Source organism: Erinaceus europaeus, chromosome 13 (assembly GCF_950295315.1).
Source record: "Erinaceus europaeus chromosome 13, mEriEur2.1, whole genome shotgun sequence".
NCBI classification, from domain to species: Eukaryota; Metazoa; Chordata; class Mammalia; order Eulipotyphla; family Erinaceidae; genus Erinaceus; species Erinaceus europaeus.
In genome coordinates, this window is record NC_080174.1 from 62618374 (window position 1) to 62645330 (window position 26957).

The following is a 26957-nucleotide window of genomic DNA, read 5'->3' on the forward strand; positions in this document are numbered from 1 at the left end:
AAGGCCATTACAACAAGTTTCATATCTTACAAGTATGTACTCAACATGTACTCAGCAGGTACTTTATTGATGAATCCAAAGTCAATTATTCTTTAAGATTATTTCCTTGTAAGTAATTAACTTCTGTTAATCTACTGTTAGATGATTAGACATGTAATGTGAGGCTCATAAATATTTTTAAATGACCTTGCATTAAGAATTTTAATCTTGGGACTGAGTGGTGTCACACCTGGTTGGGCGCACATATTGCAATGCTCAAGAAACTGGGTTCAAGGCCCCCCCACACACACACCTGCATAAGGAAAACTTTGCTAGTGGTGAAGCAGTGTGGCAGGTGTCTCTCTGTCTCTCTTCCTTCTCTACCACCCTCTTCCCTCCCAATTTCTAGCTGTCTCTATGCAATAGATAAAGATAGTTTTTTAAAAATTTAATCTTAAGAGCTGCTATTGCTTTAGGGAACATTTGTGCTGTAAGGGAGGAGGCTCAGCTGGTACAGCGTCAGGTTTTCCACTTGTGAGGCCCTGGGTTGGATCTCCAGCAAAGCAACTTTGCATTCTCTCATAAAAAAAATAACTTTTTTTCCAGGAAAGATTCAAAAATAGTATTTAGTAACAAATACTTATTCAAGCTTCCTTTTAATCCCTTTTACTTGAAGGTATGCCAAGTCGTTTCATGATAATCACTCTCCAAAGCGATTCTGACTTAGAAATTGAAAAATAACCTAAATTTCCCCTAAGTCTATTTTACTTTCAGATAAAGCATTTTCTGCCTTTTTTTTTTTCTTTCTTGGTACTTTTCTTATGTTCAACTAGTATAGTCAGTTTAAGGCATAGATAAGACACACACAGTATTTTTTTTAAGCTGCCTTCACTGGCTCTCTCAATTACAATGCCTCAATTCATAATTTTCTCTCCTTGCTCATTTGTGAAGGAAACACAAATAGAAAGGAGACTTGCTAAGGAATCATGAAATGAACATTACTGGAGGCGGGGGGGGGGGGGGAAGGAACCCAAAATATTCAGGATCATATCCTAAGTCTGCTTTCAGTAAAGGCATCTCCTCTTGCGAGCCAAGATGACCCAGTAAACAAAGGGGAGAAGTGCCAGAACAAAAGGAAGCAGAGGCGCGTATTGTGCCAACCAAGCTAACCCCTTGCCCTAGACATCTGGAGGTCAGCTGGGTCTGTAAGCAATGACAACAGCTCCTCCTACGCCGCAGGTTCCCGCTCGGGCTTTCCCTGGACTTTTTCCCCCACTTCCCCACACCGAGACCTGCCAGCCGTCCGGCAGCGGCCCTCCCCTGCGCCAAGAAACGCAGCGCTGCGGGGTCTCGCACACAGGTGACCTCACGGCGCTCGGCCGGTCTAGCTGTCCGCCCCGCTGCAGCTGGCCTGGCAGCCCCGACCCAGGCGAGGTCGCCCAGGGTCCGCACTCCTGGCGCCAGCGCGCACTCCGCACCACGCTTCACTGTTAGTGCCCCGACCCTCCCAGCCCTGAGCGGGAGCGCGGCCTCAGCGCCCCGCGTGGACCCGGGCCCGAGGGGGAGAGGAGGGAGGGGGGGCGCGGAGACCGTTAGCTGCCGCGCCCCGACGCGCCCGGGAGGCCCCTTACCGCAGCGGAGAGGGAAGCAGGGGGCAGGCGGCGCCCGGCCGAACGCGGGCGGGAAAGCGGAGGCGACGGCGCAAGCGGCGGCGGTAGCAGCCGCGGGGGACCCCGGCGGGCGCCCACGACGCGGTGGGCTGCATGGGCGCCGCCATAGTGGGGACGCAGCGGCGGGCGGAGCTCGCGGCCACGACCCGGGGATGGCGGGACCACCAATCCGGCTCTCGGCCTCGGAACCCTTGCCGGGGGTCGGGCATCCGCGGCCAATGGGCGCGCGGGAGCCGGGCGGGGCGCCGAGCTGGCCAATGTAGAGGCGCGCAGCGGGGAGGGCGGGCCTAGGCCCGGAGCGGCCCAATTGAGATGGCACTCGCCAGGTCCCCAGCAAGGGCGGAGAGGCTTGCTCACTGGGCGCGTGCCTGTTCTCCGTGGGCACCCTAGTCTGGGCCCACACCGGAAACACTCGCCACCCTGAGAAACCATCCCCCAGCTTTATGTGCCATGACTTCTGGAAACCTGACGCCTACAGAGATCGCGGTCTGCTGGGATGGCCCACTACTAAAAGAACCTGAGGCACTGAATTCAGGGTGGCTACGACCATTCCACACTAAGAGCCACCCATAGGTGCCATCGATGTGGCCCATGGCTGCGGACTTCCAAGTCAGTGCAGCTGGGTGAGAAGTGGGTGACATGAGCCCCAGGCTACAACTGCTTGAACAGAAACACACTGTACCTTTCCTAGCTCCAGAAGTCCTAGCTATTCCCGTTCCCCTGTTGAACTCAATTCTGGGTCGTGATTTAAAATCGTACTTTCTCAAGTGGGGTTAACAGAAGAATCGTCAGGTTCGATCCAAAGAGCCTGCCGTACTGATAAATGGCCATTTGTCCAGTAAAAAAGCATCTAGGAGGTGGAGTCAGTGCTCTGAGGTTCTGGCAGGCAGTAAAGGAGAACGGCAGTCTCCTGTGATTTCAAAAAGTCTGGGCACCTTAACTTAGGTTTCCCCGAGGGTTATTAAATTGAACTTCAAAATGCAATTTCTAGAGAGCTGATTTAAGAAATGGGCTACGGTTAAACTAGCACCCTGCAGACCCTTCAGTAGACTGTGGTATGAATGAAAGGTGAGGAAGTGCAGAAGTCTATAAAGACTGGGAATGTGTCCCCTCCCAGGGCTCACCAATCCAATAAGGCCTGTCTCTGACTATTCTCCCCTCCTGTAACCTCTGGGAATCTCCCTTTCTTGGTTCTGGGAGGGCACTGCCATAGAGGTTATCTTTGGACTGTTTCTTCCTTATCCTACAGTCAAGCCATGATGCAAAATACCTCCCAAGGCCCAGACTCAAGTATTGAGTTGAGCTGTCCCACACCCAGTCAAGGACCATAAAACAGTAAATGCATAGCTGTGAAAGGCGCAATCCTGCTGTGCTGCACTTATTCACAGGCTCATCCCTGCCCTGCTACCTTTACCTCCTAGTTCTCCTGAATCTCAGGTACAAACATCTCAGAACAGTTTTGGGACACCCCTTCACACACAGAGAGACACACCGGCATCTCACTGAGGTTGAGTTCCTCTTCCTTCCAGAACATTAAGTGAACCCCTCCCCTTTCAAGCTGACTCCAGAACTTGAACTAAGTGAAATAGTCAAGGGCAGAAGAAATCAAATTCAGTTCCTCAGTTAAAACATGCTGCAGAAATAGCTTGATCCTGTTGCCTCACCCTTCATGTGTCTAAGAGAAGCAAAACAGGTTCTCAGGTGACCCCCAGGTCCCTCCATGTACCCAATCCAAAGGCACAGATCCTGCTTTACTCAGTCGTATAATTGTGGTCCCATTCCAGAACCCATGGCTCCAGATACAGCCCCAGCCTGACCCTGAGCCACTTGGGCTCCTTGGGGCAGACACAGTCAAATCTCTTCTCAATACATTTTATTGCTAAGGACAAGGTGATGCACCAGTTTTCAAAATAATTTGGTTTATAGCGTTCATATGTAACAAAAAATGGGGAAGTATTATAAATCTGATTCTTGTATACACAGGGTATAGGTGTGAAGCCCTCCAATCTTGGGCTCAGGCAAACAAATTCATGAGGCAAAAACCTGCTCAACCCCTTCACCTTTCCAGTCCCACCCCTCCCCCCAAATTAGCACCCTCCCACCCTAGACCAGGATCCTATCTAAAATTGGACCTGACCTCCAATGGCCCCGATTCATCCTAACAATCCAAGTCCCTGCATGATTGCAATTTTCTGTTGATAGAATCACCCACCAGGCTCTGCCTGCTTCCATCATTAAGATTTCCCACCCACACCCTCTAATACTGCACCACATGGGCTATGTGCCTAGAGTGGTATGGGCACACACCTATGTTACTCCTATCTTCTCCATCAAGAGAGGACAAAGAGGTGGCATTGCCATCATAGCATCTCAATACTGAATCTTTGCCAACACTCTTGAGACAGTCCCAGGGACAGACAGATGCCATCTCCAGCAAACCCTCAGGGGCCCTTACTCAGCTCAGCTGAAGGTAAAATTTCACATTTTGTTTGGTCTGGATAGGCAAGGAAGGAAAGTAGAGGCCAGGAGATGGCTTAAGCTGGTCCAGACCAAACACACATACATACAACACACACACATATACATACATACATACATACATAAATACAAAAGGGGAGGCAAGCACCAGCACCTCTGCCCAGTTGGTGCAGGTGACTGTTAGGAAGCTAAGTCTTAGGCCAGGAACAGGGCAACCAGCCCAGCTGGCAGTCGAACCCATTGTAAACTGGGGCCAGTGCAGCCACAGCATTCCAGTGCTCAACCCCTCAGCTGGGAGATCAGTGGGTATTGCCACATGTCCAAGGTCAGCTTGTCCTTTCACTATAGCGGAATGCAATGAGGTGGGGGTAAGAAGATGGGGTTGGTTATTTCATTCCTTTTCTTTACAACTTCATATTAGAGACGTCAGTGTTCCAAGTGTCTGCTGTGCTGTGGAACCCCAGTGCTCTAGCCTTGATGGCAGGGAATCCTTGGCCCTTGGAAGCACCTACTCCATGATGGCCCGGTACAGTGCAGGCTCGATGTAATCTTCCCTGTATCTTGAGTTGATGACTCGCTGCCGTTTCTTTTCCTGCTTAACCTCTTTTTCCGTGAATATTTCATTGAAGCGCATGTCTGAAGCTACTGACTATAGAAGAAGAGGCAAGCCAAATGAGCACTTTATAGCCAAACACTACAACACACACTCACCTTGCTCCCTCCCATCCACATAGGAACCAAGAACATACAGAAAATGTTCTCACCAGTCTTGACTTGACTCTCTTGGGAAGCTCTTCATCCAGCGTGTATACATCATCTCTCTTAACTACAAGCTGTGAGCCATCCTCAAATTCCACCTGCCAAGCAAAGGCCTTTGGTTAAGATAATATGCTGGCCTAATATGTACCATGGCTATTTCCTATAACCAAAGGAATAAAGTATAAAGACTGCCATGGCTGAAGTCCTGGCAGAATGGAAAAAGTCCTACTTTCGAAAGGATTGTTAATGAAACCTTAACTATACCAAGAGCAAAGATTCACAACTGGTCCAAGAGGAAAAACATTGAATTAGTCAAAAATACCCTACAATCCCGAAGAAAACCCTTTTTGATTACCTGGTACATCTGGATGGGATGGGAGGCCACAAACTTGGCTCCATAGACTTGACCATCTGTCCATCTCACTTGGACTACTTCCCCTTCAGCAGGAGGACCCAACTGGAGACAGTCCTGGCTCTGAGAAAATAGTAAGCAGCATGAAAGGAAGCATGTATAGCAGCGATCATCATCCCAAGAAATAATAAACCAGACTTGATTCCTGATCAAATATCTAAGGAAAGCAAAATCTGAAGATAAAGGTCTGCCTGTCTGTGTCTGCCCCATTCATGTCTCCTGCTGCTTATAGGCAATAGAAATCAATGCCTATAATTAACTTATAATATACTGATGATATCTAAACATAAGCTTAGTTGATGTAACAAATACAGAAAACAGGTACTGAAATTAAGAGTATTTAACATATCCCTTCAACTTTCTTTCTTTTTTTTTTTGCATCATCTTTATTTACTGGAGATAGTCAGAAATTGCACAAGCCTAACAAAAGGACTTTTCAAAGTTAACCCAATTACCAAATAATGTGATGATAACATTAACTATCGGTTGTCTTTTTGAACCCTAAGACAGCAGGAACCTCACATCTCCACTATAGAGCCTCTACTTCCCCCAGTCCTGGAACCATTAGATAGGGCCCACTTTCCCGTATGCCTCTCCCAATCCATATCAAATAATATTGCATCTGCCAATCACAACCTAAACAACACAATGATTGCCACCTCAACATGCTTCACTTCAGACTGTGTCCAGAGACTTCACGTGTGGAATGACAACCCTTCAGCTTTATTACTCCGGTGAGACCTTTCCTTTCATAGTATTCTCTAGTTCCATCTCAGGTGGTTCACTTTCTAACAAAGTCCCAAAACCTAGATATACACCAGTTTCTGTGAGAGAGAGCATATGTTCACACGTATCCGTAAACTACTACAAAATATATACCTGAAAGCAGAAGTACACTAGAGTTTGCAGTGAGTACCTCCCTAACACTTCCTCTCCACTATTCCAAGCTTTGGGTCCATGATTGCTCAACAATTTGTTTGGCTTTGTATGTTAACTCTCTTTTCAGTCATCAGGTTCCAGATGTCATCAGGATGCCGGCCAGGCTTCCCTGGACTGAAGACCCCACCAATGTGTCCTGGAGCTCCGCTTCCCCAGAGACCCACTCTACTAGGGAAAGAGAGAGGCAGACTGGGAGTATGGACCGACCAGTCAGCACCCATGTTCAGCGGGGAAGCAATTACAGAAGCCAGACCTTCTACCTTCTGCAACCCACAATGACCCTGGGTCCATGCTCCCAGAGGGATAGAGAATGGGAAAGCTATCAGGGGGAGGGGATGGGATATGGAGATTGGGTGGTGGGAATTGTGTGGAATTGTATCCCCCCTACCCTATGGTTTTGTTAATTAATCCTTTCTTAAATAATAATAATAACAAAAAAAGTACAAAAAAAAAGAAAGAAATTGCGCAAGGACCGGCACAAGGATCCCGGTTCAAGCCCCCACCTGCAGGCTCCCCACCTGCAGAGGAGTCACTTCACAGGTGGTGAAGGTCAAAAATAAATATGTAAATAAATAAATAAATAAATAACTGCATCCAGGGAGGTGGCACAGTGGCTAGAGTTCTTGACTTTTTTTTTTTTTGCCTCCAGGGTTATAACTGGGGCTCGATGGCTGCGCTACGAATCCACTGCTCCTGGAGGCCATTTTCCCATTTTGTTGCCCCTGTTGTTGTTATTGTTGGACAGGACAGAGAGAAATCAAGAGAGGAGGGGAAAATACAGGGGGAAAGATAGACATTTGCAGACCTCCTTCATATGCCCGTGAAGTCTGACACCCCCCACCCCACAGGTGGGGAGCTAGGGACTCGAACCAGGATCCTTGTGATTTGTGCCATGTGCGCTTAACCCACTGTGCAACTGCCCAGGCCCCAAGTTTTTGACTTCTTAAGAATGAACTGTATTCCATGCCCAGCATCATATGTGCCAGAGTAATCTTCTGGTTCTCACTCTTCTAATTTTTACTCTAAGTAAAAAATAAAGTAGGTAAAAGTAGAATATGGTTGGTTGAGGTCCTCAGTTAAGTAAGTATGGGAACCAGGTGGTGGCACACAGCACACACTATCACGTTAAGGATGTGGGATCAAATCCCCAGTCCACACCTGCAGGGGAGAAACTCCACTAGCGGTGAAAAGGTGCTATATGTGTCTCTCTCTATCCTTCTCTCCCCCCTCTCTCTCCATATATATATATATATATATATATCCCCTTTACTCAATTACTCTGTTCTACAGAAAGAAGGGGGGGGAGAAAGACCACCAAGAGCATGAGTTTGTCATGCAGGTATAATAAATTTGGTGGCATGTACTTTTGCACTGAGCCTGGCATACAGGGAGAAAAAACTCAGTAAATCACAGCTACTAAGTATAAGTCTGTCTTATGAATGTGCATTTAGCAACTAAGTTGCTAATGTGGTATAAATGGAAAATGCTGTATTTATTAATCCAAGAAATGGTTTCTTCTCACTATCTTGGTGTTCCATGTAATACATTAAACAAAACAAAACAAAAAAAATTTTAAAGTGAAGGTAGGGAGCTGGGCAGTAGCACAGCGAATTAAGTGCACATGGCGCAAAGCACAAAGACCGGCCTAAGGTTCCCAGTTTGAGACCCCCGGCCCCCCACCCACAGGGGGGTCACTTTACAAGTGGTGAAGCAGGTCTGCAGGTGTCTTTCTCTCCCCGTCTTCCCCTCCTCTCTCAATTTCTCTCTGTCCTATCCAACAACGACAGCAATAACAATAATAACAACAATGATAAACAACAAGGGCAACAAAAAGGGGAAAAATGGGATCCAGGAGCAATGGATTCGTAGTGCAGGCCCAGAGCCCCAGCGATAACCCTGGATGCAAAAAAAAAAAAAAAAAAAAAAAAAAAAGGTGAGGGTAGGAGAAGGAGGTAGAACTGGGGAATGAGCCAGGAAACCTGTGACATGGTCCAGACTGGGGCTCCAATGTCTCAAGTACTGATATACCATAAGCAGGCCAAAACTAGCTACTAAGTCCCAAAGCCTTCAAATGTAAAGAAACCAAAGCAACTTTCATACATCTACAATAAGAGGGAGAGAACAACCCAGGAGATGGTCAATGGGTAAAGCATCTGGCCTGTGAGCATAAGGCCCTGAGTTTGATCCCAAGAAGCACATTTGCAAGAATCTGGTCTGCTCGTTTTCTTCTCTTCTCTCCCTCTCCATGTGTTATCCCCCCTAACCCCCCCCTTAATAATTCTTTTTAAAAAGGAGAGATGGACATGTATCCTCAAATAACATATAAATATTAAGATTCTAAAGCTTGGACTCTTCCACAGCAGAAGACACTCTGGGAGACTTTAGGACTGAGAAACAAGCAAGTACCAAAGAACTGCTGATTCCTACAAGGTTCTCAAGGAAGCAGGGTACTCGTAGTAGGCAACAATTTTTACTGTATGCAAATGTTTCTGTTCTTTAGGGACTAAATGATGAGACCCTGTTCAAGGCTAGAAAAGGCATGCTGCACACATATAGTCAGTCTGTCTGGGATATCTAGAAATATGCTCTTCCTGGGTTTGGTTTTTTTTTTTTTTTACCTCCAGGGATATCGCTGGGGCTCAGTGCCTGCACTAGGAATCCACTGCTTCTGGAGGCCATTTTTTCCCCTTTTGTTACCCTTGTTTACCGTTGTTGTTATTGCAGTTGGATATGGTGGAGGGAAATCAAGAGAGATGGGGAAGACAGAGAAGGAGAGAGAAAGACAAACTCCTACAGACCTGATTCACCACTTGTGAAGTGACCCCCCCTGCAGGTAGGGAGCCAGGGTCTCGAACTGGCATCCTTAAGCCATTCCATGCGCTTCACACCCTGTGCATACTTAACCTGCTGCGCTACCGACCAGCCCCCTCCAAAGTTCTTTATAGACATTACCACTATGTCTTCAGGATAGAGATTGTCACTGAAGGAGCCATCATCAAAGTTGACTTCATAGAAGGTCTCCGTAGTCAGTGTGACCACCTCACACTGGTAAAAGCGTCCATTCTTGTGCTTGCTAATCACTTTCTGACCAGTAGTGATGCTCTGCAAGGCCCCCTTGGCACGCTGGAAGAAAGAAAGCCTTGGGTTACACCCACATCAAGTTGACAGGTCTGGCAAAAAAGTTTTTCATGTGCTTATTTAACAGAGCACTGCTCAGTTCTGACTTATAGTGGTACTGGGGATTGAACCTGGGACCTTTAGTGCCTCAGGCATGATAGTCTTTTTGCATAACCACTATACTGTCTCCCAGTCGACAAAAGAGTTTATTGCAGGATGGGAGTATGGATTGACCTTCCAACGCCCATATCCAATGGAGAAGCAATTACAGAAGCCAGACCTTCCACCTTTTGCACCCCATAATGATCCTGGGTCCATGCTCTCAGAGGGACAAAGAACAGGAAAGCTTTTAATGGAAGGGATGGGATATGGAACTCCGGTGGTATTGCTCGTATCCTACAGACTTCTCGATAATGATCAATTAAAAAAAAAAAAAAAGTTTATGGGTTCATCTTTACCTGGGCAGGATAAGCACTGAGATGGCAAAGTAAAAAGATAGGAGTTGAGAGGCTGAATGGTTGTGTACTCAGTTGAGCGCATACACTACCATGCCAAGTACCCCAGTTCAAGGCCCATCTACAGGGGTGGAAACTTCAAGAGTGGCCAAGTAGTACCACAGGTGTCTTTCCTTCTCTATCTCCCCTTTCCCTCTTGATTTCTGTCTCTATCCAATAAAACATACTAAAAACAAGCAGAGGTGTGTGTGTGTGTGTGTGTGTGTGTGTGTGTGTGTGTGTGTGTGTGTGTGTGTGTGTGGGCTCTTTCCAGATATCCAGCTCCTTCCTAGTTCTTTATAGATCTATCTTATCCCTGAACTCCCAGAGTAGAATTTTGTGAAGATACTGTTGCCAGGAATTAAGCAAACAGCACCTACTACTAATGCATGTAGCCTAGACACACAACAACATATACATTCACTATGAAGTCTGTGGTTTCCTAGACAAATGATTCCTTAATATGAAGAGGGCAAGCCTGGTACCCTCTTCTTACCTAATTATTCTGTCACCAATGCAAATGTGATGACATCATTTTATGACTGGTATTACAACCACACCTCCTCTTGGTGTCCTTGCTGGTCTCTGAACATTGTGTGATGAGCATGTTCCCACCTCAGCGATTTTGTGCTGTTGTTCTCTCTAGCATAGAGGTGGATCCTCAGTATCTGCACATGTACTTCCTTGCATGCACTATCAACTTGCTGGTTACCATCCCTTTCTACTTCTCCCACTGGGTATACTATATAGATACTGATTCCTATGTGTCTTTTCAACAGTCCTATATGCTGTAGGATGTGTGGGACAGTTTTAACTTACTTGCTGGTATATTTCCAGCACATAGAACTGTGGCTATAAAACAGCAGTTACTGTTTCTAAATACTTCAAATCTCTCTTATCTCCAGAATAACCACTCTCTCTGCAGCAAATTCTTATTCCTTGAATCCCCCTCTAGAATGACTTAATAAGATAGCTCAAAAATCGGGGAGCCGGGCGGTAGCTCAGCGAGTTAAGCGCACATGGTGCGAAGCACAAGGACCAGCAAAAGGATCCCGGTTCAAGCCCCCGGCTCCCCACCTGCAGGGGCGTTGTTTCACAAGCAGTGAAGCAGGTCTGCAGGTGTCTATCTTTCTCTCCCTCTCTCTGTCTTCCCCTCCTCTCCCCATTTCTCTCTGTCCTATCCAACAACGACAACATCAATAACAACAACAAGGTTAACAAAAGGGAATTAAAAAATCTTTTTTAAAAAAATCATAATATTGGAGAAATTTCCTCATCTAATAGGAAAGAGATGAAATAATTAAGACAGTCTTCATTATTTGGCTTGCCTTTCTTGTATCAATCATCACATTTTCCCAGAACCAGTCTTAAATACATATTCTTCTGAGCTGTGCTCTAGGTCCATTGTTTACATGCAACATTCCCTGCTGTGTGGCTGTTGAATGGTCCCCACAATGGTCTGCAGCATTTACAGTTTCTGCTCTGTCCCCAACACTGTGCAAAGTAACAAACACTCCAACCAATAACATTTTGGATCTTTAGGCATACAGTATGAAAAGCAATCAACCACGAGATTGGTGTCACTGGGACAGGAATTACAAGGTAGGAGGTGGAAATTGACTGCTCCAAGAAATGTTTGTTGACATGATTAATGGCCTACAGAACTGGAAAATATATATTTTATCCTGGAAGCTAACTTTTCAACCTTCATCCTCCCCTCACCTCCAAATTAGGAATCCTGTGTCGAAAGCAAGTAATAAAGACGACAAAAGGCCAGTCATCTGGCTGCATCATAACTCCTGCAGCCTGGGCGCAGCTCACGTGGAAGGCAGTCGGGCAGCGGCCATGAGAACACTGCACACAGCAGCCAGCATTTCTTTTCCTCCGCTTCTTACAGAAGATACATTTCTATAATACATGAGTCCAGGAATGAACAGTGTGGGCACTTCCACTGTCTACCCACCCATATCCCAACATCAACACCCTCCCTACAGATTAGGGACACATGCCTTTATTTAAACTGTGGCTGATTACAGGGATCCTTATGAAGCAGTTTTAGTCACAGGAGGAGAATCACAAAAAAAAAAAAAAAAAACCCACTAGGCTAAGCAGAGGATGCCCTCAGAAGTTCACTGTGAAGATGGTCATTATGTAAAGCGTCTCCAAGCCCATGTCTCCTTACCAGTTTGAAGCGGGGGAGGGGAATTTTGCTCACATCCACCGGACTTCTTTCTGCAATGTTGACAAACCTCGCCTCCAGAATTGTCACAGCGCATGACACATGGACCCACCTGTCAAGACAAAAGATTACTTACTACCTCTGTCACCTCTGGCTCCCAGGTGCTGCTGCCTTTTTGACTGAATGTGGCCTTGCCGATGGTGTTTCCTGCTTTATCCAACATGGAACTGATTTCCACCAGCAAGTGCCTGACACCAGTGAGACAAGAAGTATCTCCACACTGTGTGGATATAGGCCCTAACCACACAGCCTTGTGCTAGCAGATTCATGTTTCTAATACAGCTAACTCACAGTCTGCAAAATGAGCAGTAACACATTTAATGGGGTGTGGCAAGTTTCAGGGAATGAGAGAAAATTAATGCTTATACAGGCCTCATGCAGTAAGTTAAGTAAGTGTGCTTCCTCACGCTATCTCTAAGTGTGCTCCAATCTACCAGTAATCACAGCTCTCTCCTCTAGGCCTCTGCCAGAACTCTCTCCTATCTTACTCTTCATCAAATTAATTCTTTAAGGTCTCTCTCGAGTACCATGTACTCTGGCAGATGTTTGATAGACATCCTTTGAGAATTAAAGTTCTGAGCATTTTGGGGTAATTGACACACATCAAGATGAAAACAATTAAAATGCTGAAAGCTATTAAAATCATGCTACACATTGTTGGACTTGGATGCTGTCTACAATACTGTATTTGAGAGTGGGAACAGATTTATGTGGTCCCAAAGTGCAGAACAACAATTATTAGAGGGGGCCGGGTGGTGGCGCATCTAGTTGAGTACATGTATTACAATGCACAAGGACCTGGGTTCGAGCCCCCAGTCCCCACCTGCAGGGGGAAAGCTTCATGAGTGGTGAAGAAGGGCTGCAGGTGTCTGTCTCTCTCCCTATCACCCCCTTCCCTCTTGATTTCTGGCTGTCTCTATCCAATAAATATAATTAAAAAATTTTTTTAAAAACAAGTATTAAGTACAGGTGAGAAGCTCAAGCAAAACCATATCCACTCAAAATAAGAACTTAACGGTGCTATCTTCCAGCTAAAGAACAAGATGCCCTCAAGTAATGGCAAAACGTGCCCTGAAACTCCCCTCTGCCCCTGCCCCTCCCCCCTCAGTAAATCTACTAAAGGAATGAGAGAGAGAACCGAAGCAGCCCTCTGACAGATGTAATATCAGGGACTGAGCTCAAGACTTCATGCTTGGAGGCTGGGGAGACAGCATAATAGTTATTAAAAAGAGTCTTTCATGCCTAAAGCTGTGAATGTCCTGGTTCAGGCCCCAGCACTTATTATATGTCGGAGCTGAGCAGTGCTCTGATCTCCCTCTCTCTGTATCTCTCTCATTAAGATAAATATTAAAAAGGAGGATGAGATGGAAGAGAAGACTTCGTGCCTGAGAGTCCAATACTTTATCCACTGCCATGTTCCAGGTCACAGCAAGTAGTTGTTCTGTTCTGTTTTTAACAAGTGCTTTTAAGAGTGGAAGCAGCCAGCCAGTAGGACAGCCATCTATCCTGGTGAGAACTATGGGGGGGGGGGGGGGGGGATACCTGTAGGGCACATGGCTGAACCACTGACAAAAATGTGATCGGACCATCTTATGACCTCATGTTCAAAGTAAGTTTCAGACATGCACAGGATACCCACCACAGGTTGCCCAACAGCTACCTGTGTGAACAATCTTCTATAGAAATCCAGTTCTTCTAGAGAAAAAATTTCATCTGCCTTACATTTCTACCTCAGAACAGAAAAGTACCAAGTCGGGAGTTGGGCGATAGCGCAGCGGGTTAAGCGCAGATGGTGCTAAGCACAAGGACCGGCATAAGGATCCTGGTTCAAGCCCCCGGCTCCCCACCTGCAAGGAAGTCACTTCACAAGTGATGAAGCAGGTCTGCAGGTGTCTGTCTTTCTCTCCCCCTCTGTCTTCCCTTCCTCTCTCCATTTCTCTGTCCTATCCAACAATAACAACATCAATAATAACTACAACAATAAAACAAGGGCAACAAAAGGAAATAAAGAGAAAAGAAAAAAAATCCAAAAAAAAAAAAGAGAGAAAGAAAAGTACTAAGTCTAGTCACAGAGATTCAGCTCATTGAAAGCAAATTCCCTAAGAGCCAAGAAGCCCAACTATGCACTAAGATGCCCAGAGACTTCTATAGATTCGATTCTTTGTGGGTAGGTTTGGCTGGGATCTCCTTGGTGTCCCAATGCCCTTAGCTTCGGTATAAACAGTAGAGATTCTCGATGGAGGACTGCCTATGGTAAAGTACTCACTATAGCCTGTGGCTGTGGCTGGCTCTGCACCAGGCCTAACAGGAACAAAGTTGAGAGATGACATCCCTACATCATCTTCAAGGGTCTTCATACCATGAGTTGACCCCAGGTCTTCCAAGAGGAGGGTGCTACTTACATCTGATTAGAGGGTAAGCTACAGGTGAGATGATGTGGGACTTCTTGGCTCCCTGTGGCACCCAACTTTAGAAATTAGTTTGCAGTGGGTTAAGCGCAGGTGGTGCAAAGCACAAGCACCGGTGTAAAGATATTAGTTTGAGCCCCCAGCTCCCCACCTGCAGGGGAGTCACTTCACAGGCGGTGATGCAGGTCTGCAGGAATCTCTCTTTCTCTCCCCCTCTTGGTCGTCCCTTCCTCTCTCCATTTCTCCTGTCCTATCCAACAATGATGACATCAATAATAACAACAGTAATAACTACAACAATAAAACAATAAGGGCAACAAAAAAGGGAATAAATTGATATTTTTTAAAAGTTTTGAAGATGCTATTCCCAAATCCAAATAGCATGTTTCTTTCCCCAGTCCTCATCGGTCATGTTAATGAACAATCACTGCCCTTGCAGAGCCTTTGCAGCTGTTTCATAGCTGAGTGTAAGGCGCTGCTCTGAACACTCACCTGTCATCATTTGCTCTCTGTAGGGCCCCTCCTCGTAATGAGCACAAACAGCAGTCCTGCCAAGGAAAGGGAGACAAAGTGGTTACCACCAGGTCACTAATAATCAATCTGATCATCCCTTGACTTTCTTTGGGCAATTTAGCTCAACTTAGAGCAGCTAGATGGCATAGGGAGCTTTGCTTCCACGGCCGTGACCAACATTGCCCTATTGAAGCTAGGGAGGTCCCTGAGGGTAAAGAACACCAACCATCCAGTTAACTTAACCCTCTTCACTGCTACTTACACCCCCCCCCCATTTCTTTCTTATTAAACCAGAGCACTGATCACCTTCGGCTAATGGTGGTACAAGGGATTGAACCTGGGACTCCGGAGCCTCAGGCATGAGAGTCTCTTTGCATAACCATTATGCTATCTACCCCCACCCAGTCTCTCAAATCTCTAAGCAAATGGAAACGTGGGTAGGAGGTGTAAAGGAAATGAATAAAAATCTGCAAGATGAACATCTTGGTCATATTCTGTTGCCCCAACTCAATGGCTAAGGTTTGTTGTTGTTGTTGTTGTTTTAATGAGACAGCATTACTCTGGTATATGCAATATTGGGGATCTAATCTCAGAACCTCAAGCTTGAAGGACCAACAGCATACGCACTGTGTCTTTCTCCTGGGCTCCTAGCACAATGGAGCATAAAAAGCTATCAGAACTCATTCCTGCCCTATCATAGAAGGGGAACAACCCCCTCTGCTGTTGTGGGGGTTTAGTCTATGCTACACACTCTGGTGGCTCCGTGTACCAGGCCCTATTCAACTGCTGGGGATATAATGGCATATGGAGTAGTCTAGCCCAAATGAGCTAAGTCCCAGGTGGAAGACAAGAACACTGCAGGTGCACTAACCTCCTCCAATGCATTGGCTGCACACCGAGAACACATCCAGTCTTCAGAAGCCTTTGCAGGGGGAACACCATAGCAACCTAACAGCAAGACCCAGATGAGCAAGTTAAACCCAGAAGCCAATATCAGAATGTAGATCTGTCAACTCTTTTCCATGTAGTTCCTTTCAAAGCTACAGCCAAGTCTTATACAAACCCCTAAATTCTTGAGTAAGGGTCCCCAGGGCACAGTAATACACTATGGCCTAGAGTGTCACAAGATCAGAAACTAGATTCTCTAGGACTAGTGCCCACTTGGTACCTGCAATCAAGAAGATAGCATGAGTCACAAAGAACTCAGACTCACATCCTAGGAATCTATTAAGTAGTCTTTGCACAGGAAAAGGGGGAACAACGCAGGGATTTGGGGAGGAGGCCAACAGAGTAAAGACGTACAGTGTCATGGCCCAGACTCTTGGACAGGAGACAGAGAAAAGGAGAGAGGCACTCACTAGCATGGACACGGACACTGCACTTCTTGCAGGAAACAAGAATGCTGGTGCCATCCTCCTCGAGGTAAGGGGTGGACAGGTTGATGTCTGTGCTACAGCCCGTTGAGGTGAAGCACATTTCTGGAATCAATGGCTTGGTCCTTTGCTTCTGAGGGGATACATCTTGAGCTTTCTCACAGTTCTGATTAAGGCCTCCGAACTCAACCTAAGGAGAGAGCGAGGGCACATCTCAGTGAGTGCGTGTTCTCAGCTTTCCACCTGTGCTCTGCCAACAAAAAGCTGGCTTAAGAGTTCTGACTCTGGCGATGGCTCCCGAGTGCACAGCCATTATCCCAGAGCTGCTAATTGAAGTTACCTCTAATGACTCAAATTCAATTTCCCACAGCAGCATCAAACAAAGGCCCCTCAGGGACAACCGAGAAAAGGAAGCGAGGTGAAAGGCAACTGGGATTTCTAGCTTCCCAAACCAAGTGGTAATAAAATGCACTGAGGTGTTAGCAGCTAGGCTGCTGCTGTGGGTATCCCAATGTGCTGCACCGCAGGGTGTCTCCAGCGGGGAGAGCACCCGGAGCAGGTGCTCCCAGTGGGTCAGCACTAACTTCCTCCTGTGATCCATGGCAGTGATCTGAGCTGCAGCACTGACATGGGACAGAACCCCAAGTAGGGCCCCGACTCCCTTCAGAAAGAACAGTAGGTCAACATTCTTCCCTTGACAAATATCCTGACTAAGAATAACTGCTGGCTCTGCCGCTGGGTGGCACCATCATCTCTGTTCTGAAGACAGGTCCCAGAAATATGCCAACCGCAGTCCAGGCTACAGATGAAACTGAGTCCCTGCCAATAGATCTGCTGACAGTGCAACCAGCCTATTTGCTCGCCTCACAGACAAGGGCACACAGGGTTCTCTGGACTTGCTTTTTGTCAATGAAAAATTATAGAAAGTTGCTAATCCAAAGTACGTTGGTCTGAGGTTCCATTCTTTTGGCAAGTATGAACCTGGAGCCTTGGCAGGCTCAGCAGTGGCCACTTCACTTTAACCTCCATCAGGGAGCTGGAGGCCAGTAGGACCTAGCTGAAAATGAGCTGGTGATTCAGCATGTGCTGATGTGAATAACTGTTGGCACATCCAGAGCTGAGCCCAGAGAGCCAGGATAAAGGCATGAAATGTCCAGGTATGGAAGGCTACAGCTGAATTCAGTCCCTCTCACGGGGCCTCTGCTACTAAGACCCACTGCTTAAAGGGAAGGAAGAGACATGGCTGTAGGACCTGGCTTTTCAAGTGAAGTTCAGACTACAGTAAACAAACTTTTGGAGGGTAGATAGCATAACAGCAAACTCTCGGAAGGTAGATAGCAATGAGACTCTCGTGCAGTCCCAGGTTCAATCCCCCGCACAACCATAAGCCAGAGCTGAGCAGTGCTCTGTTAAAAATAAATAAATTTAAAAAAAAAAAAAAACTAAACTAAAAAAATGGGGGGGGGAGACACTTCCAGTCCTCCAGTCTGGAAGGAATAAGTGACTAGAACAGCCTACTGCAAGCCCTACCCAGGAGAGTAGGAGTCCCCCAGCAGCCCATGCTCAACTCTGTCCCAAAGTCTTCTCAGTGGAAACCCCCATCACTAGGCTATCTGCCTGAAGAAAAGAAAGTGAGCTCTTCTCAAAGACAGTGACATGCTATACACTTACCATTAAATCTAAACCGTTAGACCACCATTATAAACCTATACCTGCCTGCTCCTCTGGAGGGAGGCTAGGCTTACCTGATGATAAGTCTGAAAAATCATACAGACAGAGCAGTGAGGGGCCTGCTGGGCCATGGTCTCATTGAATTCTTTTTCGGCTTCAAAGTTCGGGGGCCGGTTCTGCCATAGCTGGCTCAGTGGCTTGGCCCAGGCCTCTGTCTCCTCAGCTTCCTCCTCAGGGGTCAGCTGCTCAGATGTTTCTAGAGGAGGAAGCAGTGTCAGTCAGCCCCAGTCCTTTACACCTGTGGCTCTACCCAGAGAGCAGACAAGCTCTTGGCTGCAGAGGGACTAAACATTCTAAAGGCGATGACGCAACGGAGAGGGGTAGCGCTCAGTAGACTTCAATCCTTGCATGTTGTACAGCCATGCTTATGGCTCTTTCTCTAACCTCTACCAGCATTCAAGCCCTCTGCTAAAGGGCAGCAAAGCCAAACATCACTATTACTTGCTGCCTCCAAAATGTCAATATCTGAAGTTTTTTTTTTTTTTTAAATCTGTTAACACTCTGGCATGTAGGATGATAAGAATTGAATGAACACTTAAATAACCAAGGTTTTATCTACTGTGCAGCCTCCCAGGACTGTTAAGATTCTCTCTCTTTTTAAATCCATTAGTTCATTTATTGACTTATGAAAAGGGAAGAGGATGGAAAGAGGGAGGGGAGAGGGAGAAGGAGGGGACCAGACTATCACTCTGGTACATGTGGTGCTAAGGAATTAAACTCAAAGTCTCGTACTTGAAGTCTAACACTATACTCATTAGACCACTTCTTGGACTCGTTTTAAAAAGAGAGCACTTTCCCTTTAGTTCCTCTGAAGGGAAACAAGGGGAAAAGATACAGAAAAATGGCAATTTTTTTTGTCTTCAGGTTTATCACTGGGGCTCAGTGCCTGCACTACGAATACACTGTTCCTGGAGCCCATTTTTGTTGTTGTTATTGCCCGATAGGACAGACAATTGAGAGAGGAAGGGAAGACAGAGAAGGGGAGAGAGAAACAGACACCTGTAGATTTGCTTTACCACGTGTGAAGCAGGCCTTCCCCCACACCCCCCACCCCCGCAGGTGGGGAACCAGGGGCTTGATCCGGGACCCTTATGCCGGTCTTTGCGCTTCAGGCCATGTGCACTTAACCCACTGTGCTACCACCACCTGTCTCCCTCTCCTTCTCTATCTCATTCTACCCTATCAATTTTTGTCTTGGGGTGTGTGTGTGTGGGGGGGGGGGAGATGGCCACCAGGAACAGTGAACTTGTGCAGGTATAGAGCCCCAGCAATAACTCTAGTGGCAATAAAAAAAAAAAAATGTATCAGACGGAGATATGAGGTCTATATATAAAGTATAGAATATTAATTTTCTGATCCTTCACAGAACCCTGGCCTACATGACACATTCGTATTTTAATTGCTCTAGAATCAGAACACACTATTCACAGTTCTCAGTGCTGCCTGGAGAAGAAAACTCCCCTTTGGGTGTGCATCTTCTCAGAAGGGATACACAAAGATTTGCTGACAAATCAAGATGAATGGTAAAAGCACACTACCTGCACATGCTGGTGGAAGGAAGCAAGGTCAAGGAGAACCCCAAAACAGATTATTTGTGAGAAGGGTCTACCATTGGTAAGAGTAGCAGCAATTATCACAGTAAGCTGATGTTTGTCCCCCAAAGTAGGGAAATGGGAGAAATTTGAGTTGCAATGTCCTTCATGTCCAAGCATATGTCAAGAAAAGCCCAAGCATGGAGCAGCTGACAGAAGGACTCAATGCTGGCCCAGCCACATGAAGAATCTCCAGGGACCACTTCATCTAACTGTCTGTGGGCACCAACCCCCAGCTACAAACCCTCCAATCTCAGTTGTTCCCAGACAGAATTGCTTTCCAAGAGGCCCTAGAGAGCTATGCAGAGCAGCCCAAGGAGAAAGCTGGAACATACCCATTTATTTTTTCATTTCTGGCAATTTAAGCTCAGCACAGAGAAACAAATACCTAACTTTGCTGTCATGGTTAACTTAAGGGATCTGGCAGCTTCTACTGTGACCTCAGTGAAGGGTGCTATAGAGTAGTGAGATTAATGTAGACATTTACAATTATCCACCACAGGCCAGTAAAATAGCTCACTGGGATAGTATACTGCTGTGCCCTGTGTACAACTCAGGTTCAGCCCTAGGTGCCACCATCTCTCTGTCTCTATCTATACAAGTAAACAAAAACAAAAGTATCCTCCACAGTGGGCTGGAAAGTAGTACACTGGCTGCAAGAGGCCCTGAGTTCAATCCATGACACTGTACCTGTTAAAGAGCCTGGCTCTGGCCCGCCCACCTCCCCTCCCTTTCTCTCTGCTAGTTAACCACTTAATAAAATAACTAAATTAGTCAATAAGATAATCCATCATAAACCCAATTCATAAAGTCCAGAAACCATTTAAAATGTCAATGTTTATCTCAACATCATTTTCAAGATGTAATCCCTAGGAGCATTTTTTTCTGATGTGAATCTGACCACAATTTAAATCATGCAAAGGCTGACCCACAGCTTAAAGCACGCAAAGGCTCCTGTGGGGTTGGAAATACAGCTAATGGGGAAAGTGTGTGCCATGCCAAGTATGTTGTCCGGGTTCAACTGCTAGCACTGCATGGGAGAGTGCTAGGGTACCAGGGGAAGTCCCAGTGCTGTGGTCTCTCTCCCTTTCTCTGTCTCACTTTCTGAATTAAAAAAAAAAAAAAAAAAGCAGGACAGGGAGCAGTAAAAGGATGCATGCATGAGCTTCCAGATAAATTAAAACAAAAATATCTGATGAATCCCCACTCTTTAGCCTCACCCTAATAATCAATCCTCATGTCGACCTCACTCTGATCCCAGTCCTAATCCCTCACCATTCCCTGGCCTGGCCCTGTAACTCTGTATACACTAAGCTAGCTGATTGCAGCTCTTCTAAATACACCATTCTGTCCTGCTTCTTTAGAGTTACTTCATTCTACTCTGCCCTCTGCTTGGATTAACATCTTCTTTCTTTAGATCTCTCTACCTGTCAGTCTGCCTCACCACCCTGTGAGATTTTTGCTTATTTTGGAGGATTTATTCCTTATTTATTGGGAGGGTGTACCGAAACATCAATCAAGAACAAGTAGTGCTGGGAATCAAACCCAGGAGATTTGCTATCCTGGAAAGAGCATTAGTCTTCTACCTCCTCCAAGTTAAAGACCATATGGGAGAACAAGTGAGCCACAATTTTACCTCTGTCCCTCAGCACAGCCTCCCAACACCCTGTCAAAACAAGTGGCAATGCAGTGAGCTGCTTTCCTTCTAGTAGAGAGGAGACTTACCATCATCACTGACGCAATCCTGCAACACCAGAGGGTGGTGGCGAGGGAGCTTGCTTAGGGGCTGTCGTCGGCCCTTGGATTTCTTATTCTCCTCCAGGGAAAACATGTATTCACCGGCAGCCTGGGAAAACCATTAAGGAGAAATAAAATTGGTCTTACTTCAACTTGGTAACACAGCAGAAATCAGTCTTAGAAAGAGAACCAAAGGGAATAGCAGGCACAGTGAAGACACAAAGAAAAAAAAAAAAATATATATATATATATATATATATATATATATATATATACACACATACAGGAAAATGTCTGTCTTAGAAAAAGCCAAAATGACAAGTATCTTGTAATAAGAATTACGTAATAATCTCAGGGCAAAATTTGAGCCTAATAAGTATGGGCCTTGGCCTTCTCAGTGGCAGTCTGAAACAAAGACACCAAAAATAAATCTATTCTAGCTCTAAAGTACCGCCTCACACACCCCCTGTGCTCGATGTCATGAGACTGCACCTGACAGCCCTGGAGAAGCCCAGGTGCCCTTTCTTTGGACAAGAATGCCAACAGCACCTGTGACAATGTGCCAGGCAGCTGACCACTCAGCTATGAAAGCTAAGAAATTCAAACAAGTGAGGAGCTGCTAACCCACTAAAAGTAAAATAGGTTGTTTTATCCTAACACTATCTGCACTAACTGATACGACTCACTCCCAGTTTGCCAGGGGTGAGCATCAGCCAGGAGAGAAAGCACACTGAAAACTACGGTCCAACTGCAAAAGGGGAAAGTTGATTTAATGCTGCACTTACATACTGTCAGCACAATTGTAATTAGATTTAAGATGTACAGGTCTGAATCAGAAATGCCCCATCAGAATCTTTCCATCTAATCAACACAGTTAAAATTTGGTTATACTGATATTAGGAGACATGGGGTTAGCAACATCCATTAAGAAAGGAAAGGAAGCCTGGAAGACAGCCACTTTGCAACTGTGACAAAAAAACTAAGGTTCAGAGCACTGCAGAGAAAATGGCAGCACTGCAGTAACTTACAAATGAAACACGAGGCCTATGAACTTCACATGCAAACAGAAGAGCACAAAAGGACATTCAGAAGCAAAAGTAAGAGGAATACAGACATTAAGAGGAGGAGGTGTATGAGGAGGGGGATAACTACAGTGCCAAAGAATACAAAAGAGGAGCCAGGTGGTGGCACACCTGGTTGAATGCACATGTTACAATGTGCAAGGACCCAGGTTCAAGCCAGCAGGCGGAAAGCTTCAAACGCTCACTGCACCAAGAAATGCAGGCAGACTAGAGAATCTAGAAAGGTAAGTCAATGTCCTTTTATGCTCTTCTATTTGCATGTGAAGTCCACAGGACTAGTGTTTCATTTGTTAAGTTACACTACCAGGCAGAACTAGAAGTACAACCGAAACTTATTTTTATCATAATACAGTGCTACTTTAATTTGTGGGTGGGGAAAAAAAAACTAGATAATAAATTTGCACTGTTTTAAGACTCAACATTTGTGGTGACTTGATAAAATACAACAGAGGCAGGAAGCAGAGACAGCATTTTACAGGTCCACGTAATGCTCGTGTTGAATCAGTGGCAGAAGAATAGTTTCGGAAAAGGAAGAAACTGCCTTTGTTTGTTCCCCCTACTGCCCAACATGCATGCCTACTACCCTGCTTGGTGCAATGTACGGATGGGCAAGACATGATCTCTAACCTCAAGGAGTTTAAGACACAGACAGAAAGAGGTAAGTCTAAAGTGCTTTACCACTGCCATCATGCTGCCTCTGGCCCAAAGCACCCAATCTATTCCAATATTAAATATCTCTCCACATTCTGCTACAGGACAGCCATACCCTTCCCTCATGGTGCTGCCTTTTCCCCTGAAATGTGCTCCGATTTCTAATTCCCTTAAAATTTAATAGAAAGGACTAGGTTCAAATCCCAGTTGAACCAACTAGCTATATGAGACAGGACAAGCAGCAACCCACTGGCAGATGGGGGCACCCCTACAAGGCTCTCTGTGAGGATAGGGTGGGACACCATGAAGCTGGAGTTCAGGTTCTCATCATCTCTGGTTCACTCTCTAACATGAGGAACCTGGGGCCAAGGTCAATTCCAGATGAGGTTTGTCCTACACAGAAAAATCAATTTTTCTTTTTTTAATTTTCATTTATTATTAGATGTAGACAGAGAAAAATTGAGAGGGATGGGGAGATAGTGAGGAAGAGAGACAGAAAGACACCTGCAGCTCTATTTCACCACTTACGAAGCTTTCCCTCTGCAGGTGGGGACCAGGAGTTTGAACATGGGTCCTTGTGCACTATAGCATATGCACTCAGCCAGGTGTGCCACCACCTGGCCCCCAGAAAATCAACTTCTTACTCTATTTTGTGAATTCATTTTTTCAAAGCATCTTAGTAAGAATTTTTTGCAACACACATATTACTGTGGCTCAGTCTGCAGTTAAGTGAAAAATCTAAGGCTTTAGTACCTTAGCAGTCAAACAACCAGTTGTCTACTCAGGCCCTTGACCCAAGTCTGTGGTATTTAAGCTGAATAGCCAGAGGTGCAAATTATACCTTAGAGGAGATTAGATGGTTAGAAAGGAGGGAGGGAAGGACACATGGGTACTCTTAGAAACCCAGGTGTCTACAAATAAAATTACACTGGCTATCAGACCTCTCCAGGGATAGACAAAGTGACTCAGCATCTGCCCCAAGCCTGAATCATCAGTCCTCCACTGTAGCCAATCAATTAATCCTGGTATCATTCATTACTAAAACTAAACTTCCATTCATTCCTTTCACATTTACACAAGTTTCATGACCTGTACTGTGCCCTGGGGACCATGCTGGAATCTTAAGCAGCAAGGCTGAATGTGGCACAGGACCAGTTTCTAAGTTCATCTTCCTCACTAGCCAATGCTAACTATAGCTAAGGGAACCAAGCGTCTAAAAGATGAACAAAGAACTGTAGGAACGCCTAAGTGAAAAGGAAATCGATGGAGAGCAACAAAAAGTCCCTACTTTCCTTAGTTTTTGAAGATGGATGCAATAAGCAGAGTTAGGGACCTCTTGGGACTGTTCCAAGAGAGACCAAAGAGATCTCTTTCCACCTCAAAAATCGTACAGCATAGTCATGGCTACACAACAAAACGAATAGGTGAAATGTACGCAAAAGAGTTTATGCATGTATATTTTGCCACTGTTAAGAGCAAGCATATCTGCTGCCATCTGCTTCTGACTCCACCTGTGCTAAGTACCCTCCTCCCTCCCAACGGCTCAGATGACTGAGATCCAGGGCCTCCCCTTGCCCTCGGCGTCTTGCTTCCCCACTCACATCGCTGGGCTCCTGCTCTTCTCTGTCTCTCATCTTTCTCCTTCCCTGCTGTGGGACACACTGTCCTTGCCCGGTTTGCCAAAACCTCTAGCTGCCCATCTTGTTTCCCTTCTCTTTCTTTCACCTTCTATCAAGGTATACCACCATCACACAACTGTTCAGGTTCCACACATAGTCAACAGGTCTGCTAACCCATGCCCATGGATATCCTTCTAGTGGTTTCCAAAGCTGAGATCTATGTAAAATCATCGCAATGGCCAAACTTACAAGCAAGTCACACTGAACCCCAAACTAAACTCACCAGCCAAATCACACTCATATACCTTTTAACTGCTATCCTCCACTGTGCACCTACACACATCCAATAACTCCAACCCTAACTCTGCTGTCCTAAGCCAGCACCTAGCCCCTAGACCCCCACTGTCCTATGCTCCTAGAACCTCCATTCTAAGTTCACCTACTGTCCCATCCAGCTTTTTAAAATTAAAACAATTCATAAATGTAGGAAGTAATAACTTCTTCTTCAAGAAAATCTGCTTCAGGGCCGAGTGGTGGCATACCTGATTACATCTATATATTACCATGTGCAAGGACAGAGGCTCAAAGCCCCAGTCCCCACCTTCAGTGGGAAAAGTTTCACAAATGGTGAAGCAGTGCTGCAGGTCAGTTGGTGTCTCTCTCTAGCCTTCCTTTCCTTCCTCTTTACCTGCTTCCCTATCCATTTCTCTCTGTTCTAACAAATTAAATATTAAAAAAAGAAAATGAGTTTCTATTTTTGCCTCTTACACCCCACCCCACACACACACTCCTCAAAAAAAATCTTTTTATCACCTACATAATGATTTTCTAATACCTAAATGCAGAACATTAAAAAAAATCTTTCTAGTAGTGGGGGGGAGGGGACTGCAGTGGGGATAAAGAACAACTCTCAAGCATGAGGTCCCAAGTTCAAACCCTAGGAGCACATGTACCAGGGTGATGTCTGGTTCTTTCTCTCTGTCTTCTTCATGAATAAATATATATATTTTTTAATCCTTCTGAATACTGACATGGCTCAATATAGGGCATGATGAGGCTGGGAGGAGGAGAGAGGCATGCCCTAGATTAAGACAGATAAATATTATTATACACAGTAGGGGTAGATAGCATAATGGTTATGCAAAGAGACTCCCATGCCTGAGGCTCTAAAGTCTCAGGTTCAATCCCCTGCACCACCATAAGCCAGAGCTGAGGAGTGCTCTGGTAAAAAAATATATATATATATAAACATATATATATATATATATATATATATATATATATATATATATATTATGGATTAGGTATTAGATGGTACTAAATCACTTCTGTAATTTATTTAGGTATAATCATTGCCTATAAATTCTAAGAAGATACCCATATATATATTTTTTTAATTTTTAAAATTTATTTTCCCTTTTGTTGCCCTTGCTGTTTTTATTGTTGTTGTAGTTATTATTGTTATTGTTAATGATGTTGTCATTGTTAGATAGGACAGAGAGAAATGGAGAGAGGAGGGAAAGACACACAGGGGGAGAGAAAGACAGACACCTGCAGAACTGCTTCACCACCCGTGAAGCGACTCACAAGTGGTGAAGCAGGTCTTCAGGTGTCTATCTTTCTCTCCCCGTCTTCCCCTCCTCTCTCCATTTCTCTCTGTCCAACGACATCAATAATAATGACAATAATAACACAGCAAGGGCAACAAAAGGGAATAAATAAATATTTAAAAAAAAAGTAAAGGAAGAGAAATCTTCATCTCCAAATAAAATGAAGAACCTCCTTCTACCCCCATACCACAACTTTCAAGTCAAACTGCTTCACAGAGCATGGAAGGCTCTATGGTCAGGCTCCTGACACCCCCTCCAGTAAGAACACTGCTGACATTCATATGCTTTGACCAGACATGAGCTACCATGACCACTTAGTAAACCCTCCCAGGTTCCCTCTGCAATGCCATTCTATCCAGCAGGCATCGACTACCCTAAGACCTAGCTAAAATGCAGCCTTCTTTGTAGTATCCCTCAGCTATTCCCCCCAACCCCAAGCTGAACTGCTGTCTCTCCCACTTGAGAATTGTTTGCTTACATCTATTTACTAGTCTGAACTATAAGATCCTTGAGGGCAATCTTAGGCCAGAGGAGGAATGTCATAAATGACTAAG

The 26957-nt window shown here is 45.4% G+C and overlaps 2 protein-coding genes across 5 annotated transcripts in view; both read right to left on the reverse strand.

The window, feature by feature from the left end:
* ST3GAL3 (ST3 beta-galactoside alpha-2,3-sialyltransferase 3) overlaps nucleotides 1-1829 on the reverse strand; it is a 270798-nt gene extending 268969 nt beyond the window's left edge. The window contains exon 1 of one of the 2 annotated variants that reach the window (XM_060206046.1): nucleotides 1611-1829. The gene's annotated coding sequence lies outside the window, so the exon portion shown is untranslated. The remainder of the gene's footprint in view (nucleotides 1-1610) is intronic. The other variant, XM_007535285.3, reaches the window with a different exon arrangement.
* Nucleotides 1830-3507: 1678 nt separating this feature from the next.
* Nucleotides 3508-26957, reverse strand: part of KDM4A (lysine demethylase 4A) — a 55460-nt gene continuing 32010 nt past the window's right edge. For all 3 annotated transcript variants that reach the window (XM_007535283.3, XM_016193521.2, XM_060206060.1), the window contains exons 12-22: nucleotides 21430-21550; nucleotides 18127-18308; nucleotides 16367-16571; nucleotides 15880-15956; nucleotides 14988-15043; nucleotides 12031-12139; nucleotides 11571-11756; nucleotides 9190-9360; nucleotides 5242-5361; nucleotides 4892-4984; nucleotides 3508-4776 (exon numbers count right to left, since the gene is read on the reverse strand). In XM_007535283.3, coding sequence (XP_007535345.1) covers nucleotides 4636-4776; nucleotides 4892-4984; nucleotides 5242-5361; nucleotides 9190-9360; nucleotides 11571-11756; nucleotides 12031-12139; nucleotides 14988-15043; nucleotides 15880-15956; nucleotides 16367-16571; nucleotides 18127-18308; nucleotides 21430-21550 — 1461 coding nt within the window. In that variant the 3' untranslated portion in view covers nucleotides 3508-4635. The remainder of the gene's footprint in view (nucleotides 4777-4891; nucleotides 4985-5241; nucleotides 5362-9189; nucleotides 9361-11570; nucleotides 11757-12030; nucleotides 12140-14987; nucleotides 15044-15879; nucleotides 15957-16366; nucleotides 16572-18126; nucleotides 18309-21429; nucleotides 21551-26957) is intronic.